Source organism: Anabrus simplex, chromosome 2 (genome assembly GCF_040414725.1).
Source record: "Anabrus simplex isolate iqAnaSimp1 chromosome 2, ASM4041472v1, whole genome shotgun sequence".
In the NCBI taxonomy this organism is placed as follows: domain Eukaryota; kingdom Metazoa; phylum Arthropoda; class Insecta; order Orthoptera; family Tettigoniidae; genus Anabrus; species Anabrus simplex.
This window is the reverse complement of record NC_090266.1, coordinates 1133499487-1133521850: the sequence shown is the minus strand read 5'-3', so window position 1 is coordinate 1133521850 and position 22364 is coordinate 1133499487. Positions and strand designations below refer to the sequence as shown.

At 40.8% G+C, this 22364-nt stretch overlaps 1 protein-coding gene across 1 annotated transcript in view; it reads right to left on the bottom strand.

The window, feature by feature from the left end:
* Positions 1-820: 820 nt before the first annotated feature.
* Positions 821-22364, bottom strand: part of Apoltp (Apolipoprotein lipid transfer particle) — a 668275-nt gene continuing 646731 nt past the window's right edge. The window contains exons 71-72 of the mRNA XM_067142082.2: positions 10809-11008; positions 821-2879 (exon numbers count right to left, since the gene is read on the bottom strand). Coding sequence (XP_066998183.2) covers positions 2793-2879; positions 10809-11008 — 287 coding nt within the window. The 3' untranslated portion in view covers positions 821-2792. The remainder of the gene's footprint in view (positions 2880-10808; positions 11009-22364) is intronic.

The window sequence follows — 22364 nt, the reverse complement described above, 5'->3', positions numbered from 1 at the left end:
AATGGATTTTCCGCATCACCGGAAGACAACCTAAGTTACGTACATATGCTGGGTATACGGTGTTCAGCAAATTACTTCCCGATCATGCAATGTTGCACCACGCATATAATAATAGCACAGTTACCCAAGTCAGTAAGAAACTCTATGATATAATGATAGTCCCTGTTAGTCTCTCATTAACTAAGCTATTGCAGCAATGTGTAATGAGCCTTTTAGTTTGCTTTCCAGTGTGGATTTCGCTGCACTTTAATGAAAGAAAATTGTATACTCAATTTGGATATACACGGCAAGCACATGGACAACAGAACATAATGAAAGCAGAATTCACATAGCCAAGATGAAATTCCTTAGAGGAATAACTGGGATGACACGAAGGGATAAAATCAGAAACATAGAAATCACAGAGAGAATTGGATTCTCTAAACTGCAATACAAGATAGAGACCAGAGACCAGCTATTAGCTGCTGTCCTATGAAGCCTGGGTTCGATTCCTGGTGTTGCCATTAATTTAAGATTGGCAGGAGAGCTGGTATGTTGTTAAAAGTGTACATGCAGTTCACATCCATTGAGGGTGTGTCTGAAAAGAGCTGCACCACCTTGGGGTGAGAACACAAATTTATATTTACATTATAAATAATTTAGTATATGGAAACGACATAAATCTAAGGTAGACATGGTACATGAAGTACATGTAATATGAATGTGGACAATAGGAAGAATATGATTTCAAATTATTTTAATTATTTATGAATCAGTACATACACCACTAAGTTTGAGGATCTTATAAAGTTTTATTCAGCAAATGAATGAAAATATGATGCATGGTTGAAGAATTTCTTGTTTACTCTGATGTATACAACTGTTTTACAGATTTCACTTTCCAATTTCTTCTGAAATACAATAACAAAACAATTATTTTAAGTTCTTAGTCACCTGTTATATACAACAGGTTAACTGTCACTTATATTTGGAAAATTTTAGTCCATGTAAATTCTAATTTATTTATTTATGTTTTACCAATAGACATATTGTTATGTAAATAGTTTATATTTAATACTCCAACTGGCATTAAAGGCATTTGGTTGCTTTATAAATGATGCAATTTTACAAACACAGCTCATTTATAATGTGAACAGGAGAGGAACCTGCAAAGAAACTGAATACATATTACTCCATTTTGACAAAGTGGAGTTAGTTTGTGTGGCTAATTGAATCCTCCTATTCAATACATTATAATATATTTCATCTATAAAAATTTCATTTTAACATTATCATACATGTTTCAACCTGTATTTTGAGTCATCTTCAGTGGATTTAAAGCTTAAAATACATAAATTACAATCCAGTAATTTTATGAATGAAAGTTATTGAACTTTGGTACAATGGGTCTTATTTGAATCCTAAGTTAATATAATGCAAAAAAGTGGAGTTTATTAACACAAATAAGGAAGTGATGTGGCTCCCTTTAATTTAATCCAAACTATCCTTTCCTTTGTTATTTTAGGATATTGAAAATTATTATGTATGCTGATGAGTAATGTAGCAAGTGCAATGTCTGATATAAACCCTACATTATCTATTGGTAAATTTTGGCACTCCTAGAATATTTGTAAGTTGGAGATACTATCAGGTGAGACATCTCATCAGTATTGTTATTTGGAGTATTCTTTATCTGGGCTCAGATAATTGCAAGTTATGTTACAACTCTTAAATTGGAAGTTTGTCATATTCTAAAGGGAGACATTTATAGGCACTCCAAGAACTTAAGAGACATCGATGATAATCATCATCTGTATAGAACAGTTACTATGACCTCAACTATTCCAGTAAATGAAGGACAAAAATCTACAGTAGCTATGGTACATAAGGTACATGGTACATAATATTCGATAATGGGAGAGAATGATTTAACATTATTCTAAATAATTATTTGTGCATTAATCCACATATCATTGACTCCTAATAAGGAAACGAAGTGTAATTTCATTATTCTTTAAGTTACTACCAACATTCATGATACAAATACAGAAAGCATCTCATTCATCTCTGCACTATATGCTCGTCCCTTCTCTTAGATTCATAGGTGTTACATAACTGTAACTTAATTATTGGCAACCTGTACACTATTTGAGCAACATTCACTGATAACATAGTTACAAATTAAATATTTCATATATCGTAACTAATATTATCAGTAAATGCATATAATGGGTAATCGTATCAGGTATCAAAACTTATTCTACGGTACTTATACTAAGTATAAAGGAGAAATGCTATTCTAATTTCTAACACATCATACTCGTTCATCATTGTTACGAGTTTCAGTGTCCTATGTTACTGATTTGGTGACAGCTGCAATAATAACAAACATAATGATATTTGTAATGATCACGACAATGACAATAACAATGATGGCAAAGATGTGTCGATGATGATGATGATGATTATGAAGAAAACATTCATGAACCGATAATCGGCAGTATACCAAGTTTTATCTTGGATGTTTCCTGAGATATGTGTCTGTCGTAAAGTGTAATTATGAGATAAGTACGTAAAACTGAATAATCTTCTGTGATATTTCAATAATGAAATTCAGTATGTCACAAGGATGCTCACAGAAGAAACTTCACTTAAAATACACTTAAATTACATACAGTATGAGTCAGGTCTTGAACCACAATGAAAAATTGCAATGAAATGTTGGAACTTTATCTTGCTGACTTCTGTAGGAAATTTAATTTATTTCAGGATATTGGTCCTTATCATGCAACACTCTACACCAGAAACAATTATCAATCTGCCTCATCTTCTTCTTCTGCATAGTCATATTCTTCTGGTGATATGCTGGTAGGTATGTAATCCTCTTCTTCACTGAAGTCCTACAAATCCAAAAATAAAGAAATTTATAATATCAAAGGATTAATAAAAGAAATAAAGGTATACATGCAATGTAAAAGAATAAACTAATTGAAGAAAATATAAAATGCTTTCAACAAAATGGAATAAAATATTACAACTGTCTACACACATTTCACATATCCCATTTTTCAGTAAGAAATCATTAAACCTATACGACTCAAAATGGAAATTGCAACACTTGTAAGGAAATGGTAGTTCGTTAATTTTGATGATAAGGAATAGTGCCATTTAGATGCATAGACAATATCAATTTCAAGCCTACTGGATTGTTTATACAATACTGCATAAGTGACACTACAAACAAACCTTCTTTAGAGGGGAAGCTCGATCCACTTTAGTTCACTTGCACTGAAGTGAGGCAGGTGACACCCTGCCAAACATGCCTTGATGACAGAGAAGAGTATGCTATCAACAACCATCACAGTTTGAGAGCACTTGGATATTTAGACTGTGGGATAATGGATTATCTCTAAGGATTTTAGCGGCATATCTTGACCAACTTGCACCTATGCATCTACATAGCAGCAGCGAACATATAATGGCAAGGGTACTAACATTACATTTTTGTCTTTAAAGAAATACAAAAGTGGGCTTCTACCCCTGGGGCTAATGTGCAAAATGGCGGCCTTGCGGAACTACCTAGTGCTAGGGCTCTCGAAGCAAGATGGCCACTATACATTGGTTATATGAGACTAATTTTAAGGAGCTGGGCAATGGGCTAATGGTGATACATTGTTCTTATAAGCCTAACTTTGGAGAACTACCTGAGTGGCTCACAACTTCTAACTTATGACCTATTAGTTTTATTAGCCTAACTTTCGAGACCTGACACAACGGCTATACTCTATTTGTATAATTTAGACGGGTACAATATAATGAGAAAGCAAATAAAAATGGTAAGACTATATAAAACTTTGAAAACATGAAGAACAGAAGAAGAGACTGTGAAGACTACTTAACTCCATTTTGCAGTACTAAGTCAAAATTCCAGTATTGATAGGCTATTTTCTTTAGTACAAACCCTGATGGGCCTTCCAAGCAATTGCTGCTCCGCACAAAGGCCTGCAGATTACATGGTGACGTGTGGTCTGTGCAAAAAAAACTTCTTGATTGGGGCTGCTAACTCATAATCAGATACCTCCTCAGCTGGTTTCAGTTTGGCTGAGTGGACCTTGAATCAGCCCTCAGATCGAGGTAAAAGTCCCTGACTTATATTGGAATTGAACCCGGGGCCTCTGAGTAAGAGACAGGCTTGCTACACCTACACCACAGGGTGGGTTGAAGAAAATTAGGTGTAGTGATAAATAAGCAGGATGTGTAAAGTGATGGTATAAATGGTGAAGGTGATATGTGGAGTTCTAAATTGGTACATATTTAGTGTAGAAAGAAAATGGGACATTTTGCTATCATAATATATTCTTTCATCTGCCAGTGCAGTGAGAGGTGAACAGCTGAAGGTTCAACCTTGACCTAGTGAGGGACGAGAGAACATATGTCCGCTCAAGGCTAGAGTTTTATTGCTCTCTCTTTTCTACAAGCTCACTGCAAGCGAGTTGTAAATCACGTGACAAGGCAGAGTGTGTGCAGATGAAAATAAACTCCATCATTCTCAAAACATCTACCAAGACAAGGACCGAACCAATGATATTTGGAAGTGAACGTAAGAATCAATGAAAATGTGACAAGAATACATGCCTCCCAGAACAGTAATTAATAAAAAACATGTAGACGAGCATTGCTCTCCTACCATTTTGTTCTCTTGCATATTTGAAACTCTTACCATTTTGAATTTCTTTTGCGTATTAGAAGCTCTTACCATTTTGCTCTCATGCCTATCTGAAACTCTCACATATCTGAAATTCTTATGACTTTGAAACTCTTACATTGCAGAACATTATAGAAGTTACGGAGAGACAAAATGTTCAGGAACATGTCCACGAGAAACGAATTCACCTCGTGGAGATATTGTGCAGCTTTAAACACTTGTCAGTCAAGAAGATAACTTTTGAAGTGCAATAGGGTTTGGTCGTGTGCATATATTGAAATAATTTATTAGTTTCAGCTATAAACGTGCTAAATCAAGTGGACCTCTTACATATTTTGCGAGAGCCATTGTTAGGGACTTCCAGTATTATAAGGAATCTGAAGTACATGATGGGCTGAGTAGCCTACATGGCAGAGCATTGGCATTCAAAAGCTCAAGTTAGTGGGTTCAATTCCAGATAAGTTCGGTGGTATTTGAATGCGCTCAAATACGTCTGCCTCATGTTGATGGCTTACTATCAATGTAAAATAGTAATGAAGTCAAAAATTTGCACTGCAATCTAACTACAGTGAATAGAATATTTTTTTTTTTGAAGAACATGTTTGATCTGATTCAACTCAGTTTGCAGTCTGAAATGAAGACAAACACTAAGGATTTAATATTCTTCTTCAGTTAACGGAGTTGTAAATGGCTGGAGAGAGATAACAAACAATATTTTGGACTCTTGTGGATGGATTTGTATGACTACATATGATTCACATTCAAGTATTTCACTTCTAAAAGTGCCATTGAATGTGATTATTTCTTTGAATTTTAAATTCCTACGTTAAACTGAAGTCCAAATGTTATGATCCACTCCTATCGACTGGGGATCCTAATGGAAGAGATTTCCTGTTTAAATCCCAAAAGTGACCATGTCTCTTTTGTCTTATAAAATCACAGAATTGCCACTGTTGCTGGACAGGTTATCAGATGCACACACGACACTATCTCTCATATTATCAAGAAGAAATTTACAAAATTCTTTCTTCCACCAGCCTCATATCAGCAGTAGATTAATATACCATTTCATATGGCTATTTCTAGCTGAGTGCAGCCCTTGTAAGACAGACTCTCCAATGAGGGTGGGCGGCAACAGCCACGTGTAGATAACTGCATGTTAGTGTGGTGGAGGGTAGTGTTGTGTGTGGTGTGTGAGTTGCAGGGATGTTGGGGACAACACAGACGCCCAGCCCCAAGCCACTGGAATTAACCAATGAAGGTTAAAATCCTCAACGCAGCCGAGAATCGAATCCAAGACCCTCTGGACCAAAGGCCAGCATGCTAACCATTTAGCCATGGAGCCGGACTTAAACTTGTATCCTCATCCCGAGATGATGCAGCTCTTTCCAGGCATACCCCCAATGGAAATGAGCTGCATGTACCATTTCAATCACATACCAGCCCTCCTGCCATTCTTAAATTTCTGGCAGTACCAGGAATCTAACCCAGGCCCCTGAGGACAGCAGCTAATAACACTACTTATGCTATGGAGGTGGACAGCAATAGATTTACGTGCAAGTAAAAACAACTGTGGGACAAAATTCAGGCATCTCATTTTCTACGAAAACCAGAAAAGTAGTAAGTGGGTCATAAAACCAATAACATTATTATTTATCTCTATACTTCCTCATGGTGATTACGATACTTTAATAATAATAATAATAATAATAATAATAATAATAATATACACAATATCTACATGAGCAGCACTTGTCATTGCTGAAATACAGCCCGTGTTCCTACCTGCCATTGGAACAGCAGAACTCATGTTAATGAAGAAAAACAGAGCATCTCTTGCACCAATTCACGAAACCACTATAAAGAAAAACCGTCACTTCCTGGAATCCGGTCACCCTACTATCTTCAAGACCTAAGTTTGCGATAGCTGCTCTATCAACTATGACTGATACATTTACATAAATGGCTCTCACAAACCTAATATAGCTAAATCTGATACAGTGGAATGCACATTCTTTATATACAAGAACAACGGCGGAGTGTTTACAGCCCAGTATAAGTTGTCATCCAGTTGCTTAGTATTTAAGCTGAGCCAACAGTAGTACTCAGATACTAGGTGACTCGCAGGCTGCATTGAACTCAAAAAGAACTATGTCAACACAGTAGCTGCTACTATAAGGTCTACAGCACAGCAGTTTCCCCATGTCTGTCTTTCCTGGATCGGAAGAGACACCTTTTTTGCCAGAAATGGAAAGGCAGACATCCTCGCAAATCGATATAGCAAGTACCTACAACAAATCACCCCCAAGCTGTGAAAAGCTCAAATTAAAACATATTTGGTAAGTAAGTGGAACAATCTCTGGACATTCTGCACAAAGGGGTCCTTCACAAGAGTCTTTATACATATAGCCGATTCCAGTGTAAAACATTTGTGCCCGAATTCATTCACACTCAGTTTCTTTCCAGCCATGGAAATTTTAAGTGCTATTGTGAATGCTTTAAAATTAATATTGAGGATAAATATTTGTACTTATGTGGACCTTCTTGAAAATTGGACTGTCCAATGACTGGAAGGAAAATTTTTTTCTAGTGGCTTTACGTTGCACCGACACAGATAGGTCTTATGGCGACGATGGGATAGGAAAGGCCTAGGAGTTGAAAGTGGCCATGGCCTTAATTAACCCTTGAATGCCCGAATTTTTTATTTTTTGAAATGTTCAATTTTTCTTAATAAACATTCTTAGGATAGGGTATTATTCAAGGAATATCCATTATTTTGAAGCAAACGTGTTTAGTTTCGGAAATATAGGGTGTTGCATATATGCAATGCTAGGCGCTTAAGTAGTAGTCTGCAAGGTACCAACACATATGTTGTTTTCTTCGAGAAATAATGAAAATAAGGGGACAGTGAGCATGGAGAAGAAGATATAAGTTATTGCTGAGTTGATTATTTACTAAGAGATAAAATAAAATAGTTTATATACAGTAAAACATTATTTACAGTACCTGTTATATACACTGACTGACAGAGCAAATGCAACACCAAGAAGGAGTGGTCAGAACTTTATGCCAATTGCAGGGTAGACTGACGTCACTGAGGTATGCTCATGATGTGAAATGCGCCGCTGTGCTGCGCACGTAGCGAACGATAAATGGGACACGGCGTTGGCGAATGGCCCACTTCGTACCGTGATTTCTCAGCCGACAGTCATTGTAGAACGTGTTGTCGTGTGCCACAGGACACGTGTATAGCTAAGAATGCCAGGCCGCCATCAACAGAGGCATTTCCAGCAGACAGACGACTTTACGAGGGGTATGGTGATCGGGCTGAGAAGGGCAGGTTGGTCGCTTCGTCAAATCGCAGCCAATACCCATAGGGATGTGTCCACAGTGCAGCGCCTGTGGCGAAGATGGTTGGCGCAGGGACATGTGGCACGTGCGAGGGGTCCAGGCGCAGCCCGAGTGACGTCAGCACGCGAGGATCGGCGCATCCGCCGCCAAGCGGTGGCAGCCCCGCACGCCACGTCAACCGCCATTCTTCAGCACGTGCAAGACACCCTGGCTAACAATTTCCCGTCGATTGGTTGAAGGAGGCCTGCACTCCCGGTGTCCGCTCAGAAGACTACCATTGACTCCACAGCATAGACGTGCACGCCTGGCATGGTGCCGGGCTAGAGCGACTTGGATGAGGGAATGGCAGAACGTCGTGTTCTCCGATGAGTCACGCTTCTGTTCTGTCAGTGATAGTCACCGCAGACGAGTGTGGCGTCGGCGTGGAGAAAGGTCAAATCCGGCAGTAACTGTGGAGCGCCCTACCGCTAGACAATGCGGCATCATGGTTTGGGGTGCTATTGCGTATGATTCCACGTCACCTCTAGTGCGTATTCAAGGCACGTTAAATGCCCACCGCTACGTGCAGCATGTGCTGCGGCCGGTGGCACTCCCGTACCTTCAGGGGCTGCCCAATGCTCTGTTTCAGCAGGATAATGCCCGCCCACACACTGCTCGCATCTCCCAACAGGCTCTACGAGGTGTACAGATGCTTCCGTGGCCAGCGTACTCTCCGGATCTCTCACCAATCGAACACGTGTGGGATCTCATTGGACGCCGTTTGCAAACTCTGCCCCAGCCTCGTACGGACGACCAACTGTGGCAAATGGTTGACAGAGAATGGAGAACCATCCCTCAGGACACCATCTGCACTCTTATTGACTCTGTACCTCGACGTGTTTCTGCGTGCATCGCCGCTCGCGGTGGTCCTACATCCTACTGAGTCGATGCCGTGCGCATTGTGTAACCTGCATATCGGTTTGAAATAAACATCAATTATTCATCCGTGCCGTCTCTGTTTTTTCCCCAACTTTCATCCCTTTCGAACCACTCCTCCTTGGTGTTGCATTTGCTCTGTCAGTCAGTGTACATATGGTAATCAAAATAAATATATTTATTAGAAAATGGTATTGAAAACTGACAGGGTATTCAGAATTCTTCAGTTTACTGGTGTGATCATTTCTCTGAAGACTCAGTGATCTGTATGTCCCTTTATGTGGAACAGAATGAAGCAACTTATGCAGAGCCCAACGTCACAATTTACACACCCTGTACGGATTATGCTAGAGCATTTCTCATATGTACACCATCTTCATTTATTGTCTGGGATATACATCACAAGGGGGTGTTGCCCGTCGTACCGTACAACTTCATGTACGCGACCTTCCCCCGTGCGCGACAGCGATGGGCGCCCCGCTCCCCTGGGCTCCATGCCGTAGGATTTGACGTAGTATTGCGCCACTTCCCGCTTGAACTGAAGCTGCATCATTTTAGGCAGTGACATGTTGCTGAGGTACCAAGCATTATGCAGGCTGACGTCTAAAATCCAGGAAAAAATTGCCCACCACCATTTTTTGCTCCTAACTGCCATGCAGAATCTGTTGACGCTCTCGTCCATGAGATCTGTTCCTCCCATACATGTATTATAAATTCCTAATAGTACAGGGCGTTCTACCATGACGACTTTCTTATCTGCCCTGGAAAACCTCTTGACGAGATAATATGCATCACAAAACTGGTATATGAGTTTGAAGTGCATGCATAGCAACGAAGGGTTGTTACGTCAATAACAAACCCTTCAGTAACAAATTGGTACATGAGGACGTGATTTGACAACGGATCCACCCAGCGTTGCGAATATGCAATGCCAGGAATATGTGGATCTCACTCACCCACGAGTTATTAATTGTAAAAGGATGCAACGCTAGGCATTCCTGGGTTAAGGTACAGCCCCAGCATTTGCCTGGTGTGAAAATGGGAAACCACAGAAAACCATCTTCAGGGCTGCCGACAGTGGGATTTGAACCCACTATCTCCCGGATGCAAGGAAAAAATTTGATCTTGAGTGTCACCTAGAGAATTGTAATGCAGAACTCTCAAAGCCATTATACCATCTGTTAAGAAAATCCTGCTGCTACAAACGGCACATCACACTCATTCACCACATCTTTAATAATCTAGCTTCCTAATTTTGTGTCAAGGACCAATAATTAATTAAATGATCATAAACTATAGCCCTAAAAACTCATGTTAAATAGGGTTCAGACTATTGGGATATTAAAAAGAAAAGCATGGTACAAGAGTCCCAAACGACCATGTTCTTCCAAGCAGTTGCTGCTCAGCTTGAAGGCCTGCAGATTATGAGGTGTCATGTGGTCAGCACGATAAATCCTCTTGGACATTATTCTTGGCTTCCTAGAGCAGGGCTGCCATCTCACCGTCAGATAGCTCCTCAACTGCAATCACGCAGGCTGATTGGACCTTGAATCAGCACCGAGATCCATGTAAAAATCTCTGAACTGGCTGGGAATCAAATCTGGGGCCTCCGGGTGAGAGGCAGGCATGCTACCCCTACATCGCGGGGCCGACATTGGGATATTCAATAAAATAAAATCATACAGTAATACTACCTGTGAACACAATATTTATCAAGAAAATCACAACTGAAATAAATCAATAGGTAAGCACTGAATTTCCAATTTAAATACATACTACAATTTTATCTGTCATTGAAAGGGAATGGGTTAACATTAAGTCCACTATACAACTCAATTATTAGAATAATGATACTTACATAATTGTAGTGTGCTGGCTGTGGATATTCACAAGGGAAGCATTCCATGTAGCTCATTCCATTATTATCAGCGGTACACTCGCAAGTTTGACAGGAATATGGCACAGCAGTTTTAGCAATCCGTTTGCTCAACACTGTCACAAACTTCTTAACAGCACCTTTCTTCTCGACCTCCAGTAGTTTTGCAGTAAATACAGTTCCTGTATGACAATGGGAACAAGAAAAACATAATCCATAGCCTTAGATGTACTCATAATGAAAATACATTTTTGCTTCTAAAATATTCATCCAGTAAAACTCTGCTCATCTAGACCCAGTTAATCTGGATATCCGATTTATCCGGACTTACTATGTTGATAATATTTCTACATTAAACTTACTCTTGAAAATAAATCATTTTAAATACACAGTTCAAAAAAATTAGGGGAACATGTTTTGTAATGCCTGGTATGTGAACGTTCATTTCATAGATGGGGTTCCAATGGTTGTACAGCATATCTTCAGACCTTAGCTACTCAGGGTATGTCATATCGAAGTTATGCTCCATCTGTAGGCGTAGCCATGCATTAAACTGTCAGGTGACCCCTCAAAACAAAGTGAATAGCAGTGCGTCCGAGTGTCGTTGTGAGGTACACAGACTACTGCAGTCATATGAGCATGTGTCCAACTCATTGGCTGAATGATCAGCGTTCTGGCCTTCGGTTCAGAAGATCCCGGGTTCAATTCCCGACCGGGTTGTTGATTTTAACCTTCATTGGTTAATTCCAGTGGCTCGGGGACTGGGTGTTTGTGCTGTCCCCGACATCCCAGCAACTCACACACCACACACAACACTATTCTCCACCACAATAACATGCAGTTACCCATACATGACAGATGCCGCCCACCCTCATCGGAGGGTCTGCCTTACAAGGGCTGCACCTGGCTAGAAATAGCCACACGGAATTATATATATATATTTGAGCATGTTGTATGTAATCCAGCACATCCCACAAGACATCTTAACAAGGTTCAATTCGCAAGGGCTGTCACTTGGATGGACTTCTTGTCATGTTGCTGTGGATCTCAATGTCTCTCCGTCAGTTATTCACTGCTTGTGGAATTGCTACAATTAGACAGGCCAGTTCACAATGAGGGTTGGACAAGGTCATGGACACATGAAAACCCAACAGGATGACCGATATCTGACCATCCGTGCGCTACAGCATCGTTCAGCAACTGCCAGACAACTGCAGCAAGACCTCAAGAGGGTCACTGGAGTCATGGTATCTGACCAGACAGTAAGGAACAGCTCAAGGGAAGTGTCCTTACAACCCATACGTCCTGCTTGAGTGCCCCATTTAACGCAGCAACATCGCGCAGCTCGCCTTCTGTTTGCCCGTACCCACGTCAACTGGGAACTTTGCCAATGGAGACCTGTGTTGTTCACAGACAAGTCCGGATTTCCCCTGACACAGCGTGATGGACATCAACGTGTATGGAGACACCGTGGTGAGCAGTACATGCCAAATGTTGTCCAGGAAGGTGACCGATTCGGACAAGGTTCTGTGATGGTGTGGGGTGGAATCAGTACTGATGGCCACACGGATTACGCCGTTGTCCGTGGTAATCTTACCGCTGCAGGGTACATCGAGCAGATACTATTACAACATGTGTTGGTTGCTGTATACTGTGTTGGCCCTGAATTCATACTCATGCACGACAATGCCAGGGCTTGTGTACCACCCATCACCAGAGCTGTATTGCGAGAACTGGATGTTCAAGAGATGGAATGGCCAGCAGAGAGTCCCGACCTTAATCCCATTGATCATGTGTAGGAGAGGCTTGACAGAATTGTTTGTGGGCGTCCTGTTCCACCACAGACACTCCAACATTTCGAACAGGCTCTCATTGAAGAATGGGACCTGATACCAGAATGTAACCCCCATCAACTTATACGGAGCATGCCACATAGGTGCCAAGCTCTGATAAATGCTCATGGAGTACATACACCGTACTGAAGCTCTCCAACTGTGATAAAAATCCACCCTGGAGGAATGTTATCACTTTGTTTTTGTCCCTATTTGGACATTTCTGTTTGTGTTATGAAAATGAATGCGAATCCATCAATGTTCTTTTGTATACTCTAACAGTAAAGAATAAAGGTTTAGTTGGTAAGTAACTTTTGTGGAGTATGGCATACGTTCAAAAACGTGTTCCTCTAATTTTTTTGAACTGTGTATAAAACAATGAATGACCCTTTAAAATTAAGAGGATTTCATTGACAAACACAAATTCTTTCATTATAAAGTGTTCCATTTATAGTTAAAATTAACCACATTTTTAGAATTAAAGATTTATTTACAACTGGCTTTATATCGCACTGACACAGATATGTCTAATGGCAGTGATGGGACAGAAAAGGGTTAATAGTGGGAAGGAGACAGCTGTGGCCTTAATTAAGGTACAACCCCAGCATTTGCCTGGTGTGAAAATGGGAATCCACAGAAAACCATCTTGAGGGTTGCCGACAGTGGTTTTCGTACCCACTATCTCCTGAATCAAGCTCACAGCTGCGCGCCCCTAACTGCATGGCCAACTTGCTCAGTTTTAAGATTTTTTATTTTGTCAACAAAATCCTCTTGATGCAAAACAACTGCATTAAGAGTGCTACTTTGTTTTGTTTGTCAATGATAAACTAGGTGTGGTACTGGTATGTGAACTTGAATTAATTTTACATTTAGTGAAAAAACCTTTTGGCTCGATAGCTTTTTGTCAATGCAGGGTCAGACACATCCCACTCTGATGAGTCTAGTGTCAGACCTAAGACGAAACGCTGGTTAATAGAGCAAACACCTGAAAAGCCTTACATCTGATCTGTTTTTTTTACATGCTCTATTGGTGGAAGAATATCTAATTCCCCCCTTTGGAACTTATAATTTCCATTCGGAATTGCTAAGCAGGCAATAATTCCATTGTGGAGTTTTATCTCCCGTATGCAGTTATCAGACTGTGCCTCTTATATAGGGCTTCTGATTAGTTCACTTGCATACACCCCAGCATCAGTGGGTAGGGTCTGACACATCCCACTCTGATGAGTCTAGTGTCAGACCAAAGACGAAACGCTGGTTAATAGAGCAAACGCCTGAAAAGCCTTACATCTGATCTGTTTTTTTTTTTTACATGCTCTATTGGTGGAAAAATATCTAATTCCCTCCTAGGGAACTTAGAATTTCCATTAGGAAATGACACACAGATTTATTGCAATGCTGCCACCTTGCAAATTGGATAAAGGACTATCAACAGCTAAGGAGTTAACTCTGACAGAAAAACCTCACCTTATGTTAGACTCAGCAAGCCAGCATGGGGAGGGAAAAAATGTCAAATCGCTTTCAACAGTAAAATGAGCCTTGGATGTAAGCAGAAACCAAGATATAAACCTTCTTCTACAGAAGGTCACTCGGGATGTCTGGGGACGATGTTTGAAGGGTAATTAGCCTATGAAAAGCCATGTTTCTACCAACGATGATGTTCAATATGAAAGCCAGCATTTCAAGTTATAGCCTGACAATGTCATTCCCATTGCAGCAGACGTTTTTGCAGAGCTAGCATGTCTATCATATCCCACTCCTCCTGACAGGCTTTCCAGAGGCCATTGTGATAGTGCGTGGGTGTCTATTTCTTAAGGCCCTTTTTACGAGTCCAAATGCACAGAAGTACATGGGTGATCCATTGGGTGCTTTCAATGGAATGTCATTAAGAGGAATTGCATGGATTCCATTTTCCATCTCCATTCTGTCTAAGAACAGATACGTCAAATGAGAGGTGTGGCTGGATGCTTTACCTTGATGTAACCATACCTGATTTTTTGCCCTCCCATAGAGTGCTGGGATATCTGTGTTGTGAATGGGTGTTAAAACATCTTACTGATAGTATGTAGAGTTCACCTTCACATTATTAGCAACACGGTGATTGGTTAAATTGCCATTGTAGCAGTATAAAGGGATGATCATGAAAACTTTCCTGGCATTCTTTATACAATGTTCGTTTTTTTTTTTTTTTAGTCTCTAGGGAAGTAGTAAATCGAGCGGGGTTTGATACAATGACTAAGGTAAACATATGCTTCATCTAATGTCACCACATTTTTCCATCTGTTCCCTGCCAAATAGCTCTCATACAGCTTTCTTGGGTTAGTGCAACATTCTGAAACGTGATGAGGCAAAAGCTTGTAAACTTGGCGCTTATGCTGCTTTTCTAATTGGAGGTTCTTACTGATTATGCTGTTAACTGTTGAAACAGACTTCCCTAACTTATGTGCAGTAGTCCTTGGGGGGGAGGGGCAGGGTTACTACTTGAGACAAGGGCCTTCACTTTCCTCACTACTTCTGGTGTAATGGTCGTGGATTTGCCTGTTTTCTTTTTTCCCCCCTCTGGAATTACGCCCAGTCAGCCTTTGACGATTTTATTCAATACAGCACTGATCCCGTTCTTTGATATCAAGAAATCACACTTCTTGCACATTCCTTGGATTGCAGAATAGCTATATTTAGCATCAGAAAGGGCTGTTATATAGCCCTCCCAGTAAGGTTCAATCCACTTCAGTATCATTGCAGTTAATATCACGAAATTCTACAAACATGTTCTCAGTAGTGACGTGAATAATCACTCCGCATTCTGATGTGCTCAAGTTGATAACAGCACTGCCAGAGACCTTCAAAGTCATCACCAGAAATCCCGAACGACCTCCTGTATGTATAATTCTGGTAAGGATGACGGTGAAAAGCCCAAAGTTAAACAGAATTATTCAAAGAAGAAAATTCCCGGGTGGAAAACAAATTCAAAATAGGAACATAAAATACCATAAGTCTGACTGATAAATGTGAGGAGCTTGTTCATCTCATAAAAAGAAGAAAGAATAAAGAAAGGAAGAGGTCTTTGGACTGAGGAAAACAAAGAGGAAAGGGAAAGGAAATAAATTGCTGCAGAAAGGTTACAAACTCTACTGCAATGGAAATAAGAAAGGAAACAAGGAACTGTGCGGCATTCATAATCAGCAAGAACAGTGATGCCATGGCCGATACAAAATATGTTAACCCATTGCTGTCTAACATCGTCTCGGAGACATGGTCAGCCGCTGAGAAAGAAGAGCCGGACCATATCTCAGAGACATGCTGAAATTTGTCACGTTTTGATATCCATAGTTCGGCATGACACAAATGTATGGCAGTGTTACGCTGCTCTATATACATTTTTTACGTCTGTGGAAAGAGGCAATATCGATACTGTTATTTATGTTACATAAATCCTTGAAAATTATATGGGGTGTCTTCTGCTACTGTACTCCATTGTCAATATGGCTACGCACAGATGTAAACATTTGAGTGAGTTAGATATCGGAACTTCTTTGTGCGAAAGTGGTGATAGTGAAGTCTCATGTGAATCAGAAGGTGATGATGAAGCAACGAATCTTCATCAGAAAGTGACACTAATTCAGATAAAGAGTTAGGTAACCCACAGCCATCCACATCAAAGAGGCCTTACATTCGTGCTGGATCACAGTCAACTGAAAGTGACTGGAAGTGCGAAGATGATGATAACATACCAGGTATATGTAAATTTATTGCCGTATCATCTCTATCTGCAGTAGTTTCTCATAGTCTCGGTGATAAACCCTCTGCATTAGAAGTTTTCTCGTGTGGTCTGACTGACAAATTCTGGACGATAACCACAGAAACAAACAGATACACATATTGGTGTTTATCCAATCTGAACTATAAACAAAAACTTTATGACAATAAATGGTTTGACACTAATAATGATAAAAGGCTTACTTTGTACTCTGCATTTTTATGGCTCAAGTAAAAAAGCCCTCAGTACAAATGAACTGGTCAAAGAGGGGTATTGTTACGTGCTAACTAAACTGCAGATGCCAATGATAAAGTAAGAGAAGTAAGAAGTGTCGTGGACTACGTAAATAACAGATTTCAGTCCATTTATGTTCCACAGCAGGATGTAGCTATTGACAAGTCACTGATGAAGTACAGAGGACGTTTATCTTACGTGCAGTTCAATCCTTCCAAGCATGCCAGGTTTGGAGATAAATTTTATAAACTTTGCAAATCCAATTCAGGCTACTGTGTAAAATTTAAAATTTATACTGGTAATGACTTACTTGTGGGAAATGGGCTGAGTGCAAGTGAAAGTGTAGCGCTAGAACTGGCAGAAGCTATCTTGGACAAGGGATATAATCTTTATTTACAGTAGATAACTAGTATTCATCACCTAAATTATTTGTGGAACTTCATAACAGAAACAAAAATACCACAGGAACTGTACAAAGAAACAGAAAGATGATGCCCAAGGATTTACTGAAGGAGAAACCTAAGAAAGGAGAGGCAGACCGAAGGTTAAGTCACTGTCTAGTGGCTATAAAATGACATGACCGCAAGGATGTTTACATGCTGTCTTCAAAGCACAGAGGTGTGGAAATGGTGGCCACTGGGACTAAGAAGAGAAAGAGAGGGAACAGAAAGGGTCAGGTAGCAGACGGTGAAGTAGAGTGCGTCAAGAAACCCTCAATGGTCTTGGACTACAACAGGGGAATGGGAGGGGTGGACAGACGTGATCAAATGCTTGCCTGTTTTCCTCTTAGGAGATAATTTATGAAAAGTTACAGGAAGATAATCTTTTATATGATGAATTTTGCTTTACTAAACTCATGTATTATCCATTCTAAAATAGTGCAGAAAAGAACATAAAATTTCACAGCATTACGCATGGACCTGGCAGAACAGATTCTTGAATCTGTAACATTGCTGAATTATGCAGGAGGAATGGAGATTGCCCAACTAGACTGCAAGAAAAGACATGGGAACATTTCCCTAGGCATATTCCTGGTACTGCAAAGAAACTTCATCCTGCCAAGGCCTGCAAAGTGTCCACTTCACATGGAAAACGCAGTGAAATAACTTGGGAATGTGAGAAATGGGAGGTACCTTTACATCTTCCTGCCTCTGAATGGTCAGCGTACTGGCCTTCGGTTCAGATGGTCCCGGGTTCGATTCCTGGCCGGGTCAGGGATTTTAACCTTCATTGGTTATTTCCAATGGCCCGGGGGCTGGGTATTTGTGCTGTCCCCAACATCCCTGCAACTCACACGCCACACACAACTCTATCTTCCACCACAATAACACGCAGTTGCCTACACATGGCAGATGCCGCCCACCCTCATTGGAGGGTCTGCCTTGCAAGGGCTGCACTCAGCTAGAAATAGCCACATGAAATTATTATCTTCCTGCCCGTTTCAAGAGTTACTGTTGTCACCTTTAACTCGATCCGAGTATATATAACTTCTTCCTGCATACATTGACCAGTTCATCTCAGTTTATGGATGTGTTTATGATGACTAAACCGACCAATCCTGGCATAAAACATACGCCCACACAAATCACACTGAATGGATGGAGGAGGGTGGGGTTGTAATTGACAGAGTTTTCTTGCTTGTTGCTTGGCCTCTTGATGTCTGTGGCGTGCTCTTTCAAACAAGTTGACAGCGGTGGATGTAGTGTTCCACCACAGTGAACGGTCCACAGCACATTCTTCTCATGTCTGTATATCTTTACCAGTTGTCTTCATGATGTGTTTTAGCAGGTCCTTAAAATGCTTAAGAGGGGCTCCATGAGGTCTACTGTCAGAGCAAAGTTCACCATAAATAATTCGGCGGGGAAGCCTGGTATCACCCATGTGGTGAACATGGCCTAACCATCTCAGTTAATGAGCGACGATTATTGCCTCAATGCTATTTAGTTGTGCTTTGTCGAGAACTGCCATGTTGGTCTCATAGTCCTCCCACTTAATATTCAAGATGAATCTCATTTTCTGTTGGTGGAAGCGCTCAAGTATTTTGATAACACGACGATAGTGTGTCCAAGTTTCACAGCCATACATACAGCAGCGTGGAAATGACAACAGCTTTGTACAACATGAGTTTGGTATGCAGTTTTAAGTGGTCATTCATGAAGACTCTGTGCATTAACCGTCCGAATGCTGCATGAGCAGCCACAATTCTTTTATCAACGTCTTGTTCACAGGTACATCGTTTAGAAAAGATGCTTCTAAGATATGAAAAGTGATCAACCTGTTCCAGTATTGTGTCTAAGATGGAGATACTGAACTAAGGTAGAGGTAGAGTTAAACCTGGGGCAGGTTGTGCAAGTACTTTTTTTTTTTGCATTAATGGCAAGACCAAAGCGATCACATGCAGTTTTAAAGCAGTTTACTGACTGTTGTAGTTCTGCAGGTGTTAGAGCAGGAGATGGAGTGTCATCGGCATACTGCAGTTTTGTCACCCGGGTAACCAGAGTACGTCTTTTTTGAGTGAAATCTTGCCAATTTGAAAAGGCCTCCATCAAAACGAAATTTAATCCCCATGCCTAAGTTGTTTGCTGATGAACCATGCAGCATGGCAGCCATGTACAGTGCAAAGAGTGTAGGAGCAAGCACACAGCATTGTTTCAATCCATGAGTGATTGGGAACGAATCTGATACTGAGTTACCATGAAGAACCTGTCCAGACATGCCATCACGAAGAGCTTGAACCAATTCCACATAACGTTCAGGACATCCAAAATGTCTCAATACTTTCCAAATATCGGATCTTGGTACTGAATCAAAGGCTTTTTCCAGATCATAGAAAACTAAATACAGAGGCTGCTGCTGCTCTCTGCATTTTTCCCGCAGTTGTCTAGCACAGAATATCATATCTGTTGTGCCTCTGAAGGTTCAGAAACCACATTGAGACTCAGGCAAAATCCTCTGAGATAACTTGGAGCCGGTTTAATAGAATTCTTGCAAGAATTTTACATGCAATTGACAAAAGCAATATACCACGGTAGTTCCCACATATACTGCGAATGCCTTTTTTGAAGATAGTGATGATGGTAGCATTCTTCAAGTCGTCAGGTACTTCTTGAGTTTCCCAAATCAATAGGATGAGTGTGAAAAGTCTAGTCTTGAAGGGTATACCTCCATTTTGCATCAGTTCCATAGGGATGTTATCAGGACCAGAAGACTCTTGGTTTTAGTTGATTGAGTGCTTTGGTGAAGTCTCTGTATGCAGGTGGAACTGTCATCCATGGTGTTCGTGGCTGCTCAGGGACATTACAAAGAAAGTCCTCAGCAACAATGGAGACATGATTTAGAAGCAAACAGAAATGTTCCTTCCAATGGTCTGAAATTTCTCCATTATCAGTTACAATGATGGAGTTGTCAGCAGTCTTCAATGACCCCGATGAAGATCGAATTGGACCACGTATCTCCTTTATGCCAGCATAGAAATTTTGCAGGTCACAGGCATCAGATAATGTTTGCAGTTCTTCAGCTTTTTGTTGCCGCCAGTTATTCTTGATTTTCCTCATTTGTGCCTGACATTTTCCTTTAAGTTCCAAGAAATGTGATTTCTTCACATTGGAAGACGGATCTTGAGGATAGGATAGATGGGCTTCCCGTTTGGCATTAATCAGACATTTAATTTCTTCATTATTCTTATCAAACCAGTCCTGTCACTTTTTCCTCACAAAACCAATTGTTTCCTCTGACTCAGTGATGACCTTTTGAAGCGTGGCCCATTCCTGATTTGTACTATCACTGGTGACTGGATGACTAGCCAGTTTGTTTGAGATTGCATTTCTGTAATCTGTAGCAATGGATTCAATTTGAAGTTTAGAAGTACCAAATTTCTTTCTGGGGAGGTTGTGGATGGATCATTTTGTTTTGTGACAGATAGAGATTCTCAACCAGCAAAAAAGGAGCTTATGATCTGTCCAGCAGTCATCGACGTTTCTTGTGGTCCTTGTAACTAGGACATCTTTCTTTATCACATTGCCTGGTGATGATGTAGTCAAGATTGTGCCAGTGCTTTGAGCGAGGATGCATCCGAGTGGTCTTGTAGCGATTAGGTAGGTGGAACTGAGTATTAGTAATGAAGGGTTCATGTTCAGCACATAAAACAAGGAGCAGTAGACCATTGGCATTACAGTTGCCAGTCCATGTTTTTCCATCACATTGACCCATAATTGGTGATCTTTACCAACTCTGACATTGAAATTGCCAAGTAGTAAGAGTTTGTCTCTTGGTGGTACTCTGGTGATGGTAGTGCTCAGCAGGTTGTAGAATTGGTCTTTAGCTTCCACATCAGCATCCAAGGTGGTTGCATATGTGGAGATGAGTGTCATAGATTTGGCTCCATAAAGTGGGATTCGGAGAGTCGTAATTCTTTCACTGACAGTGGCTGGAGTTAGCTGATAATCATTCACCAATTTGGTCTTCACAGTGAATCCCACACCATGAATGCGGTGTTCTCCCTCATCTTTTCTCTTCTAGAAGATTGTGTAGCCTGAGCTGAACTCTGTAAGTTTACCTTCGCTGGACAGTCTGGTTTCACTTAAGGCAGCAATATCAATTTTCATTCGTCCGAACTCATGGGTGACAAGTGCTGTTCTTCTCTCAGGTCTGTTGTTGTCTTTCAAATCAAGTGGGGTTCAAACATTCCAGGTTCCTATAATCAAAGTTTTGGTAATCTTCGTTTTTCAACTGCATAAGGGGTGACACACTGGGTGCGGCCTCCCAGCCGGCTGAGAGTGTGACTACTGATGTTTAGCCCACATTTTCTAGGGCCTTCCCCATTCAGCGTGGGCAGCAGTGATACTAAATAGGCCTGCCCAAACACAGATGCAGTACCAAATTCCTGAGTAGTCATGGGGGTCTCAGAAAGACGACCATCACACATCTGCTGTCAATGTACAGGTCTGAACTAGAGGCTTCCAGTTTCACCCGAAAACCTGCCTCCACCATCCTTATCCCATCTCTGTTGGACTTGAGTTGAAGGGGGTGACAGCAGGAAAAAGTGCCACAAGCAGGATTTTGTTTAAGATGGATTGCACCTTGCAAGGAAGTGACCCACACTATATGATGTCAGAACTATACCCTGTGACACAAATGAAATGCGACACGCAGGTTCTAGTACCATGACTGCAACGGGCTGCCGCAGACTCGAAATACCAGTGAGCTGTGGCTTCACAGCCAGTCCGTCTGGCATGACCTCATCTGCCTGCATGACCTATGAGAACCACAAAAAAGGAGGTTCTTCAGTCTGTTTTGCTGTTGGGCCAAAGACACAGATGATGGGTTTCAGTGTCATTTCCTACACTGAGGGGACCATCCCACCCAAAGGGGCTCATCTACCCAAAGCCGTTGGCCCCTATGGGGAGGCGGGTTATTTACCGCCGCTCGACACTCAGCGTTAGCTGTTTTTAAAGCTGATTGCCAAGCCAGCTGTTACCATATCAGTGTTAACTACTGAAATGATAAACATTAAACATGTTGACAAGTTTTTATCCAAATATGTTATAAGTTATATGTATTATACTCTGTTACCTGTAATACGGTATAGTGTGCATAGCATCATCCATTTTAAATTAGTATTCTGTGTTATAGATAATTATATTAGAATTCAATGGGTTCATGAATGAATTATTAAGCTACATCAGAAAATCAACAAAAGCACCTGACCCTTGTTCA